Raw genomic sequence first — 12,232 nt, 5'->3', positions numbered from 1 at the left:
GTCAACAATTCAAATGAGCATTTAATTGTACACGTGGAACGGTTTGGGAGAGGAATCTACACTAGAATTTAAACAGTTGAATCTGATCTGTAGCCATCAATTCAAATAAGCGTTTCATTGTACACGTGGCACGCATTGGGTGAGGAATCTACACTAGAATTTAAACAGTAGAATCTAACCTGTAGTCCACAGTAAAATTCACGTGTCTCATCCATTGTAATAAAAAATCTAATCTCAAAATCCATTGTTGTGGAAAATTTAATCTAAAAAAAGTCAGCGAATTTAATCACTTTCTTAAAAATTTATTTAATCTCAAAATCTGAAAAGTCGTGAATTAAATCTCTTTTCTAAAATTTATTTAATCTCAAAATCTGAAAAGTCTGAGAATTTAATCTTTTTTTTTTTAATTTTTTCCTTTGGCATTCCGGTTCAAAATACAATCACAATTCATTGCTAATTATATTTCATGCTATTCCTCACAACATGGTGGATTTGATTTTGAATTGCTTTGAAATATTTAGGTTTAATAAATTTATAACTTCATTTGGACAATATTTTCGAAATGTTCTACTATGGAAGCCAACATTCAACCGATCTTGATATAATGTCTTAATAAAAATGTCGTACATCTATTTGTCCATTCTTTTCTTTGCAGCAAGATCTGCCCCTCCATTGTCAACTGCGCTACGCCCCTGATGGCCGTCCATTATTTTCTTAATTGCTTCATGATTTGATCAACTAGCATGTTTTCAACTTTATATGTTAACTAGAAGGTCTAGGGACAAACACCACAATGTTCCTCCTCATAAATCGAATAAAAACACCAAAGTGTTCCTCAACTAAACCACTTACAATGTGAACCTTCACAACATCTGAAATTACTAATGGAAGATACACATACCTAAATAAATAATGGAATCATGTTGCACAAAGTTCCTTCAATGGCAGAACTCACTGCTGGAGATATGCAGGAACTCTCTTCGAACTATACGTTTCAAACAAGTACGAAATGATCTTCTTGTAATCTCTGATTTCCATGCCGGTGTTGTGATCAACAAGGTAAGGTACCTGCATTACATTCCGTTTCAGAGCTTGCACGTAAACTTTTGGTCATAAGTTAGCAAAACCTTTAATAAATGTATGAGAAGTGTGGGGATTGATCGATCCTGTTTTGCATTATACAAATATTTATCTATGACGAATGGAGGCGCTACGCACATTACATGAGCTGACCTCTTTTGATCCGGACATCTCGTTGAGCATTCTTTCCCGTATAGACCCTTCACCCACGCTCCGAAGAATATAAGGAAGTTCCAGTTCACAAAGTGCTTCACGAACAATTCGAGCATACTGCCAAATAAGAATTATATCGTTTGATCCCATTTCAAGTCTGGATAGGCAAGCACTAGACTAGCACACACGCGCGCACACTGAGAGATAAGGAATCGTGTAGCATCAATGCTTACAGGGTTGTTTTCATATGAGAAGAGCTCCAGTTTTTGGGGAGGCGATTGTTTTACTGAATTTTCCCACAACGTCATTCCTCTGCCTGCTCGAAGTAGTGTCGGTACCCAACCTGTGAGCAGTGTGCTGCATTTTAAAAATGATACAATTGCAAGGTTATATACATATTTGAAATTTTGGCGAAGGTGCAATTTGTACTTATTCACCCTTCAAAAAACTAGAGGAGTATGTGCAGTGCATGTGTAACCTCATTTAAAATGACAAATTTATAATAGAAGGAGATACAACAGATAAATATGACACTGTTACCCTTAAATTAAATACATATCATAGACAAGTCAATTTTGTAAGCAACGCTATTTTAACGCAAGTATAGATACACAAACCAAATAAAACACTTCAAATCTCTTGTGTTCGACTAGATCAGTAGATCTAAAAGTATGCAAAGCATCCTAAGAGCAAAGGCCCAATCCCTCGTATAAAAATGAAAGATTGAAACATACTTGTTCTTTTTATAGGTTAATCACAGTTTGTTTGTGTCTACAATTTTCACCGATTTCTTTAATATGTCCCCAATTCACCATTTCCAGAAAGTGAAATGGCAAGGTGCTGACATTTTTCGAAAAACGCTGAATGTTGGGGACACAAACTGAGATTAACCATACTCTTAACATAGAATATATGGCAAAAGGTCTTCATAAAAGGAAAAGGATAAAAGGTATGAAGAACTTCTTGTAGCCAAACCACCTATGTGGGAAATAATGGAATATAAAAATGTACAAAAAGAAAAAAAAATAGTAGATGAGATAGACAGGTGCAAAATTTCAATACATTGTTCCAAAATAACGATAAAAATTATAGTACTAAACTAAAATACCTCTCCAAGATTCCAAATGACGGACTCCTATTTCCTCCATATTGCTGAAATAAGTATTTAACAATGTCACCTGCAGATAAATTCACAATAATTAATGGAGTAAATAGATGCAACATTCAAGCTAAATGGATTCCAAAATCCACTTTTAAACCCAGGAATGAGACAACCAAATTTTCTAAGGCACCTAAATACAAAATCCTCCAAAATATTTATTTTACAAGTTTAGTATACATTTGAAAAACCAGCCTGTTACTTACTGCTTTCATAGATAGAAATTCCAGTGTTTGGGTCAATGAGGAAGGGAAACCTGAATGGGGATATAATTTGCTCTTGTAAGTTGTAAGGAAATGAAGACATTATAATCTTGAACTACGTATTTATGAATCAACCAAGTGTGAGTGAAAAGCAATGCAATCTTACTGTTCCCTGCCACCAAGTTGTCTGACTGTTGCCCTATGTCTTACTGACCCTTTTGGGCATGGAAAGATCTGCATGAATGACAATCGACTGTGCAAATTCAACCATTGACAATCACTCAAGATTTTTGAAAGGGATAACTGTTACTGAATCTAGATACACAAACTTTCACCCTTTCTGAATTTTCACTCAATTGACAGTGAATTGATAACTTGATGAAGTGACGACGTAGACATCCAACTTGATCGTTTAATACATTAGCCGTTCAAAATCTTTACTTTTTTTCTTGAAAATTTAAATGTGCAAAGCGGAATAATCTTTGATAGAGACCATGAGAGACAAGAATATATTTTAAATGGAAAGTTTGGATTGCGTACCTCTACGGAGAGATCTAGCTCAGTAATGGCCTCACGAACCCTTCTACAGAACGGACATGCCTCTGTTGACAATTCCTACAAGCTTCAGTTAGTCCGAAGTTAAAGGGATAACTGATTGGTACAAATATCATAGAGTCTACGAGATAGGCTTTACTATACAAGAACTTAAACAAGGAAACGAGCGACCAAAGCTAAAAGAAAGAAGAAAGTAATCGGAAAGAGAAGATACCAAATTCATATAATTGGAGAGGCAGTGGAGGATCTGCTCTTTGTTCGTTGTTTAAACCATCGGATAGTGATTTAGAACCCCACGGAAACCTTGCTATAGTAGATAATGAAGATGTAGCCTCCTATTACATATGAAAAAAATTATTGAAACACATAAATAACATCTCACTAACTTCCCAAGAATTTGTCTGTCAATCATATGAAATAATTCAACTACACACATATCTTATGAAATCAATGCAAACAAAAGAGATGGATCTACAAATAATACTCCTTTATACAGAAATATAAGCTTCCCAAAAAGCTCAAGATACCTCTAGTAGATAGTTCCGCTCTGCAGACGGATCCCCTGCCTGCAAGACAAGCAGGCTGTAAGCAAGTTGAATCAAACTAAACACACAGCTATTCAAACATGTACTAGAATTTGCGTCTGAGTTCGTCTGATGATACCAATGAATCGAGCATGAACAAGCTTTAATTGAGCAACTTTGTGTAGCTTAACATTTTTATGCTTGTCTGGAGCTATGAATTTTATCAAACACAAAACTAAGCTCAATTTTATTTGATATTCTTATCGAATCGAGCTCAACCAAAATTACTTGCAAAACAGTTTGTTTGGTTGCTTTAACTTAGCTAAACTTCGTGTAGCTTAAAACTTTCTCAAACACAAATTACAACCAATTCTATATGATATGTTTATGGATTCGAGATCAAACAAGCTCTTGGACTAAATTCACTAATCAAATAGTTTTAATTTCAGGTTTAAGAGCATAGATTAATCAAAACAATAAATAGTGTAATCAGCATTCAGCAGCATAAACCCTAAACCGTAAAATTCATGTAACGCCCAAATTTCCTAACAATTTCAATCGATTGAATCATAGTTACTTACAGCGAAGAGCTTAAGCAAGGGGCAAAGAAAAGACAACAAGCTAGTTGAGGGGCCACCGCCATCATTATCGCGAGCTCCTTTTTCGTCAGAAATTTGGGCTTCCTCTTCTCGATTGGAGGAATTTCTCACACAAAATCTGTTTCTTTTGCAAAAAACGACATTTTTGTGACAATTTCTGCGAGAAACTGCGACCTTGAATTTGACGAGGATTGAAGGTGGGAATTGAGCTCTAGCAAAAGTTTGTATGCTTTTGTTGGAATTTATATGAATTTTTCCACCGATTGGAGTTGGATTTGGGGATGAAAATGGTGAGGATTGCATTTGAAGATTGTGGTGGTTATGGCCGTTGCTCTTCAGTTCTGAAAAAAATGAGTGTATAAGTATTTTTTTAGGATAAATTGTAGATAAATAATGAAGGGTTAATTTCTGATTTATCATTTATTTTTTAAAGTTACATTGTAAATGCTATATTATTAAATTTGTAATTTTCGCAGTTATTTCATCTGTTTTTTTTTGGTGAAATATGGAACGATGTATTGTGTCAGTCTATCTTATCACTGAATATTTCGCTGAAACAAAAGGACGGATGAGATAATTGTGAAATTACAAACTTTGTAATTTATAATTTAGTTTTTGAAAGTGAGAGATGGGCAAAAATCTAACATCTTTCATAATTTATTACTCCATTTAAGATGATAATAGTGAAAGCGTTGCAAAATGATCATTTTTTGCTAAAATTTATTTTGAATATTTAAAGGTCTCCATATTTCTACAATAGATATAGCCTATTAAATATTTGTGTATATTCTAGGCAACAAATACTAAAATTCCCATAGCATTTCATTCTACGAATAACAACAAAAGTACACTTCGAAGTGACTAAAAGTTGCTATAAAATGGATAGCATTTCAAGAAAAATAGAAATGCTATGCCAATGGATCATTTGTAGAAAAAATAAAATGACCAAATTATTATTGAAAAAGTTTGTAACTCTTCCATGACACGATGATCTCGTGAGCTCCTCCAATTGGTGCCACCGTCATGATAGTAAATCCAATTAGCAGTGAAGTCTGAAATTGATTGAATATAATGTTATAATTTTGTAAAAAAAATGATAATTTTTAAATGCATAAAACGAATTAATTAATATTTGTGCACTTACCCAACATAAAATCCAGTGGAAGCTCCATGCTTTAGGTTTTTGGGTTTTAAGCCAAACAGCACAAGGAATCTGGTATAAATTTAAACACCAAAGTTGCATCATATATAAAATTATCAATTGAAATAATATGATCAGATTTTGAAAAAATAGTTTCACAATTTCTTCAATTTAATTTACTCACAATATAAGATGTGCTTGAAAATGCAAGTCCTCCAATAAATCCCAATAATCCTCCAAAAAATGGAAGGAGAATTGCCATAAATGCGGTGAACACTGCATCAAATAAAAAGAACATAATTTCAACATTTAACATAGTAGTAATTATTTAAAAACTTATGTTTCCTCCCTTTTTAAATATACAAATATATGATATGTGATGATGTCTTATTGTGTTACAAGTCAATTGTTAGATCCAAATTTCTATTCAGTGGCATATTAATATTTACTTTATCAAGCTTGAATAATTTCAAATTAATTAGGCAGATAAATCATGCTAATAAAAATTTATAAAATGTAGATAATTACCAACAAATACACTGCGTGCGACAAGGCGAAGAGGTCTTCCCGGGTTGAAATGCCACTTTGTGACTAACGTAGATTCAATTTTGTCAAAAATAGGCATACCGAATACCTAAATAAAATAAAATAAAATCATGAATTTCAATCAATTCAAGTATTCTACCGAATACCTAAATAAAATAAGAATAAAATCATGAATTTCAATCAATTCTAAGTTCTTATATTAAGAGCATGCACAATGCAACCCCCTTTGTCACGTTCCGGGTGGACAAGACGGGATAGGGCCGCATTGCAAGCGTTCCGTCCCCTCGTCTGTTCCTCGGACAAATACTGAAGGAAGATGAGATAAGATAAAAATATGATAAAAACACAATGTATTTTATGTTAGATAACTCATAACTCCTTTTATCTTTGAATAGATTTACCTGATAGCTTCCGATAACATGAATGAACACCATGAAATTAGCGGCACTAATGAGCCATTTCGGGTGCTCCAAAGAAAGAAGTACATCATCCTCGACTTCATTTCCGAATGCCCAATACCCCGATATTGCAACGGGAAAATAGCACAACGCCACGATAAGATAAGCCACGGTGACGCCCTTAGTCATTGGAATTTTCGACGGCTTTGTGTGCGTTGAAGGGATTGTCGCCTGAATTTCCAACGCCACGCTGTGACCAGCAAAGGCAAATGATAGCACTCCTAAGCTACTGAAGATGTCAAAAATGATGTTGATCGTCGTCGTCGATCGGAAACCGTAGTTAACCACGTGGTGCCCCGTGAAGCCTTTCCATAGAGATGTACCCGTGGCTATGAAAGAGTAGCTACACAAAAAAAAAATTCTATCAAATATTATACCCACACAATTATTAATTTATTCACTAAAGGTGACAGTTCAATTCGTTAGACAAGATAATAATGATATATACAGTATGTGATATTGCACCTTATCGACATGACGGCCGCTAGAAGAGAGACGATCTTCAAGGAATTGAAGTTCGGAGATTGAGAAAGTACCAATTGAACGGCAGCAAACATCAAGATGAAATAAGTGTTTCGAATATCGGCTTTTGGCGTGATGAGAGCTAAGCATTTTTGGAGCGATTTCCCTCCCGTGACCATGTATACGATGTCGGATCCAACTTGGACAATCATTTGTTGCGGCATTACCAGCCAGAATCCTAGGTATTCTCCAAAGGCATGTTGCCCGAGCTCAGTGAACCGGTCGAACCGTTTACCCGTCTCTGATTCGTGGAGTTGAATCAATAGCCAAACCGTGTACCATGTTACTAACCATGCAACAAGTATAGCCAAGACTCCAGGTATCCTATACCAAGAGTTAGGCCATTACACAATGTCAACACAATTTTAAAATTGATGGATCTATAACGAATTTTATTTTATTTTAAAATGTAAATTATATTTTCTTTTCAAAAAACGATCAATAACGATTTCTCATTTAAAATTGAAAAATGACATCAATATTAAGTCGTAAATTTACCAGCCGAGCCGAGCCAAGACTAGTGGCAAACCGAGCACACCCGCGCCAACCATAGCAGTGACGCAATGAAAAGCGGAATACCACCATTTCGCTTTACGGGACGCGGTTATAGGCAACCAACTATTCAACTCCGCCTCCGTATTTGGCCTCGAATTCGGTTCAGCCTATAACAAAATTCAATAACATAATAATTTATGGAAAAATACCTAAATATACAATGTATAAAAACAAACAACAAAACGCACCATCCAATTCTTGATTATGAAGAGTCGAAAAATACAGTGGTGTGGAGTTGAGTGAGGTGAAATGGATGATTAATTTAGACATATTTATAAGATGAGAGTGAAAACCATGTGTTTTTGGTCGTATCTTAGATCCTGATTTAGTGAAAGCTAATAAGAATCGGTCCTAAAATCTATATCCAAAATTAATAAAAGTTCTCGTTTGAGAAAAATATGGGATTTAGTTATGTTGCCATCTTGGATCTGCATTATAATAGAAAGAGATAGGATGAAACGACAAATGTCAATATTCAAGGTGGATTATTTATTTAAAATTTCTTTTATTATCATAGTATCTTTCAATATTACTCACTACTTACTAGTAGTTCAGTTTAGGCCGAAATTCGAAAATTAACTCAAATAATTTGTTAAATTTAGAGGTGTTAGTTGAAAATTACACCATTTGAGAATCGGATTAATTCGGGTAGTGTTAATGTCATGTAAATTTCTTCATTATACCATTTTCGGACCTCTATCATAATAAATTATAGTATTTGTTAGGTAAGATAATAGTGGATATAACAATATGTGATAAGTGAGTTAGTCTAAAATTAAATTAGTATTAATAGTAGATGTTAGATGGATAATCCTAAGAAGACGAAGCAAGTACACCGTTAAAATTTAAATTTTTGAAGGAAAAGCAACCGAACAAGAGATAAAAATATGCACGATCTAGTCGGAAGTAAATAGGACAATCAAATTATTTAATAATTTATGTATACCAATTAAAATATTAAGTAAATTAATTATAGCTAGTGTAGATAATTTATGCATACAGAATTGGAATTGAATATTAATTGAGTTCCAAATCAATTGTTTAGTAAAATCAATTGACCAGCTGAATTTTAAGCAGATGATAAGCTATTGCTCCATTGAAGTTATTTATGTAGAGAAATTTGGTAATCCTTGTTGTGTGATGCAACTAACAAATTACTACTATATTGTGACAATAACCTTATTAAGAATCTTTCAAAATAAGAGCTTTTTGCTGGCAAAAATTATTCAGACACCTAGAAAACTGGCTCTTTTTGTGTTTTTAGTTGAGTCTATTTTTTCTAGTTAGATTGTTAGAAGCTATTTATTTAAGAATAAGATGATTACATTTTCTACAATGTTAGAAAATTATCCTGCCCAAAATATAAATCTCCGTTTTACTTAAAATTTGCTCGACCTGCACTGAACTAACCGTAACCAGCATTCCCTCCTCCAGCTAGTTCGACTCTCATCTTCTGCCCCAACAAATTCTGCTTTGACATTAATCTTTAAGGCAATTCACTTCCATATACATTTTATGTAAGTTGTTTTCTTTTGCTGCATTGTCTAGTAGATCATCTATTCTTAACCATTGCAGTTTGTCTCTCATTCGATGTTCGCATTTGACCTGTTTTTGTTGAGCTGCGCCTTGCGCACCGCCACTTGGATTTGCCTCTCGTGCTCCTTAAGCATCTCCTCCATGTTTCCTCCTGGAGGTATCAACGGCCCCGAGTAATTCATCTTGTTTCTCCTTAGCCCCTAAATGGATGGCGCGGGTTGAGTTAAACTCTTGAGTCCAGAAAAAATCGTTTATTTTGGATATTAAAAAAAAAACATACCCTTGAGTCGTTATTCAATCCCCTCCGGCCACTCTTTGGGTGGAAGTCGGAGGAGTCTACCATAGGCTGGCGCAGTGCAGTTCCCTGTCTCATGAGCTCTGGAGGATGGTTGTGGCGCAGGCCGTGGGCTGAGTGATCATCATCGTTCATCTTCTTGTTCCAAGAGTACCCTGCTGCGTTCGGGTGGATCACGGACTTCGACTGGTGACTACATCCATTCCTAACTCTCGGAGGCACAATAGGGAATGCGTTACTGCTGTCGGGATTATACTGATAATTCGTGCTCGCGTTTGGGATCTCCTGTTTTTGAAAAATTCGATCATCGTCCCGATTTTTTTGAAATTGCAGGATCATAAAAATGTATAGAGAACCTGTCCCTCTGGAATAGCTTTCTGTGTGTTGGAAATCTTGCTTGCATCCTCCTCTTTACCTCCTTTACCGCCCTCGCCTCTTCGCCTGTTTTAGGTCCAAACATAGTTTTCTCAGTAGTGTGTGTTTTATGTGCTTCTTTTGTGTGTGTATGTTAGCAGCCTTACCTCTTTGCTTCCTCGTCTCTAATCCTGGCCTCGAGCTCCTTACTCGAAGGGTACCTTGGCAGTTTAGACGGCTCGCAGGGCAGAGGCATCGACGTGAAAAACTGAAACCAACCAATAATTCAATGGCGTGTTTTATTCGAGTAATGAGAAAGTGATATATATACCCCACTGTTGAGCGCGGAAGAAGCAGTGCCCCGTTCCTGTGGATCTATGGAGAGGAGGACCTCAAGAAGAGCCAGCGTAGACGGGGGGAAGTCCTTGAACGTCTGAGAAACGCTGCGCTTGTAGACGCGCTGTGATCTGAAGCTACTAGCGAGTGGTAGCTTCGTCTTTTTCCAGAAGGCTTCTGTTGGTGAGCCACAGAGCTTGAATATCTTGTGTGTTTGTTCGACCTGAACAAATAAACAGTTTTGATAAGAGTAAAGGCCAAAACTGGTCCTGAACATACGGTCATTTTACGATTTTGGTCATAAACTTTATCTTTTGAATTTTTTGGTCCTGCACATTTCAAATCGGATCACAATTGGTCCTCCGTCAATAATTCCATTAATTTTATAACAGTCAACAGGTTTAACCTAATTTTAACCTTTTAAGACTAAAATCGTAAAATGGTCATATGTTCAGGACCAGTTTTGACCTTTACTCTTTTGATAATTGTTTCATAATTATTTAGTTTCAGTTTTTTTTTGTGCGTGTTTGAAACTTGAAGATACCTCGGTTCTACCAGGCATGATAGGCTTCCCTGTGAAGAGCTCAGCAAGAATGCAACCAACACTCCACAAATCAATGGCTGCTCCGTAATCTGTTGCTCCGAGCAACAGCTCGGGAGCTCGGTACCAGAGAGTCACGACCCTGCTCGTTAAGGGGTGCTTCTTGCTGGGGTTGACGATTGTGGCCAAGCCGAAGTCGGCAATCTTGAGGGATCCGTTGCTGTCAACGAGGATGTTTGCACCCTTGATATCGCGGTGGAGAATACCCAGACTGTGGCAATGCTCGAGCCCGCGTAAAATCTGCTGCATATAGCATTTGATCTGTGTACGGAAAGTAGTTAGCCTCCTGGTTGGTGGCTAAAAGGTCTACTCCCTCCGTCCCACAAAGATTGTCTCACTTTAACCGAGCACAAGTTTTAAGAAATGTAATGAAAAGTGAGTTGAAAAAGTTTGTGGAATGTGGGTTCTATTTTTATATATTAGTTTTATAATAAAATGTGAGTAGGAATGAGTTAGTGGAATATGAGATCCACTGCCAAAAATAATAAAAAAGTGAAATGAGACAAATTTTGTAGGACGGGTGGAAATAAATTTCACTAGCCATTTTACCTGTGGTTCGGTGAATTTGACCTTCGAAGACGCTAAAAGTCCGGCTAGGTCATGCTCCATGTACTCGAACACGAGGTACAAACTCCCCGACTGACTCGAGATCACGATGGCTTCGAGCCTCATCACGTTCGGATGGTCTAGCCGGCGAAGGATCCCGATCTCCCTCGCCATGAAACGAACACTCTCCGGCTCCATCTGAACGAACCTCACTTTCTTCATCGCCACGATCTTGTCGTTCTTGAGATCACGAGCCTTGTAGACGCTACTGTACGTCCCTTGCCCGATCTGCACAGATCAGTACAGAACATGCAAGTTAATAAGAGAAAAAGGTATGCAAACTCGGACGAGAGTTAAAGAAAAAACCCTACTTACTTTCTTTAACTTCTCGTACGAGTCCGCACTCCGAGGAGCCCATCCCTTGACGGCCTCCCCGGCCACGGAAGTGAGCCAGGGCGGCCATCCAGCGGTGGCCGCCTCGCCCTTGGTGCCGTGGGGAATGCTCGTGACACTCGTGACCGGCTCTTGCCTCCCTCTCCCTCGCATCGAATCCAATGTCAAATTCCTCCGGTGTCCGCTTGCCGGCCTATTGATGATCTTATCCCTAGGGTTTTGTTCAACGGGCTCGCCCTTAACCGAATGCAACCGCAAGCTCGATTTCATCGACGATCGGGAATTCCGGGAGGCGTCGTTGCCTCTCACTGTGACCTCCACCGGTGGAGTTAGCTCAGTTGGCCGTTGGCTTCTCTCCGTTTCCTTTTTCGCTTCATATTCGGCAACATGGTTGTTAACATGTGTTCCTTTTGAACATAGGCATCCCATAATATATATTCCTTATTCCCCCAAAAAAATTGAGACAAAACAAATTTCCTAATGCATGATGCCCTAGCTCGAAAATTCTTGATGAAATATGAAGAAATTCTTGCACCTCCTGAAAATTCAAAATTGTTTTCAGAAATCCCAAAATCTGTTGAAAAAAATAATAGAATGGGGAAATAAATATGAGAATAGGCAAATGATCTTCAACGAAAATGAATAAAAAAGGGTTTGAATTTCAGAAGCCTAGACC

The 12,232-nt window shown here is 37.0% G+C and overlaps 3 protein-coding genes across 3 annotated transcripts; all 3 read right to left on the bottom strand.

Moving 5' to 3' along the window:
* Positions 1-784: 784 nt before the first annotated feature.
* Positions 785-4,606, bottom strand: LOC125199854. The gene is made up of 10 exons (XM_048097720.1): positions 4,256-4,606; positions 3,678-3,716; positions 3,365-3,485; positions 3,136-3,197; positions 2,762-2,829; positions 2,599-2,648; positions 2,342-2,411; positions 1,467-1,590; positions 1,234-1,350; positions 785-1,068 (listed from the first exon to the last, which is right to left on the bottom strand). The coding sequence occupies exons 1-10, from the start codon at positions 4,574-4,576 to the stop codon at positions 952-954; spliced, it is 1,089 nt and encodes a 362-aa protein (XP_047953677.1). The 5' UTR covers positions 4,577-4,606; the 3' UTR covers positions 785-951.
* A 487-nt stretch (positions 4,607-5,093) lies between these two features.
* On the bottom strand, positions 5,094-7,724 carry LOC125199853 (lysine histidine transporter-like 5). The gene is made up of 8 exons (XM_048097719.1): positions 7,684-7,724; positions 7,439-7,602; positions 6,884-7,264; positions 6,362-6,761; positions 5,943-6,048; positions 5,599-5,690; positions 5,418-5,486; positions 5,094-5,325 (listed from the first exon to the last, which is right to left on the bottom strand). The coding sequence occupies exons 1-8, from the start codon at positions 7,684-7,686 to the stop codon at positions 5,227-5,229; spliced, it is 1,314 nt and encodes a 437-aa protein (XP_047953676.1). The 5' UTR covers positions 7,687-7,724; the 3' UTR covers positions 5,094-5,226.
* Positions 7,725-8,874: 1,150 nt separating this feature from the next.
* LOC125199851 (probable serine/threonine-protein kinase At1g54610) lies at positions 8,875-12,151 on the bottom strand. The gene is made up of 8 exons (XM_048097717.1): positions 11,539-12,151; positions 11,167-11,451; positions 10,561-10,878; positions 10,012-10,239; positions 9,848-9,948; positions 9,683-9,767; positions 9,312-9,611; positions 8,875-9,231 (listed from the first exon to the last, which is right to left on the bottom strand). The coding sequence occupies exons 1-8, from the start codon at positions 11,983-11,985 to the stop codon at positions 9,079-9,081; spliced, it is 1,917 nt and encodes a 638-aa protein (XP_047953674.1). The 5' UTR covers positions 11,986-12,151; the 3' UTR covers positions 8,875-9,078.
* Between the last annotated feature and the right edge of the window lie 81 nt (positions 12,152-12,232).

The sequence above is a fragment of the Salvia hispanica genome, unplaced genomic scaffold (assembly GCF_023119035.1).
Source record: "Salvia hispanica cultivar TCC Black 2014 unplaced genomic scaffold, UniMelb_Shisp_WGS_1.0 HiC_scaffold_702, whole genome shotgun sequence".
NCBI classification, from domain to species: Eukaryota; Viridiplantae; Streptophyta; class Magnoliopsida; order Lamiales; family Lamiaceae; genus Salvia; species Salvia hispanica.
The sequence above is the reverse complement of the archived record's forward strand: the minus strand, read 5'-3'. Positions and strand labels throughout refer to the sequence as shown.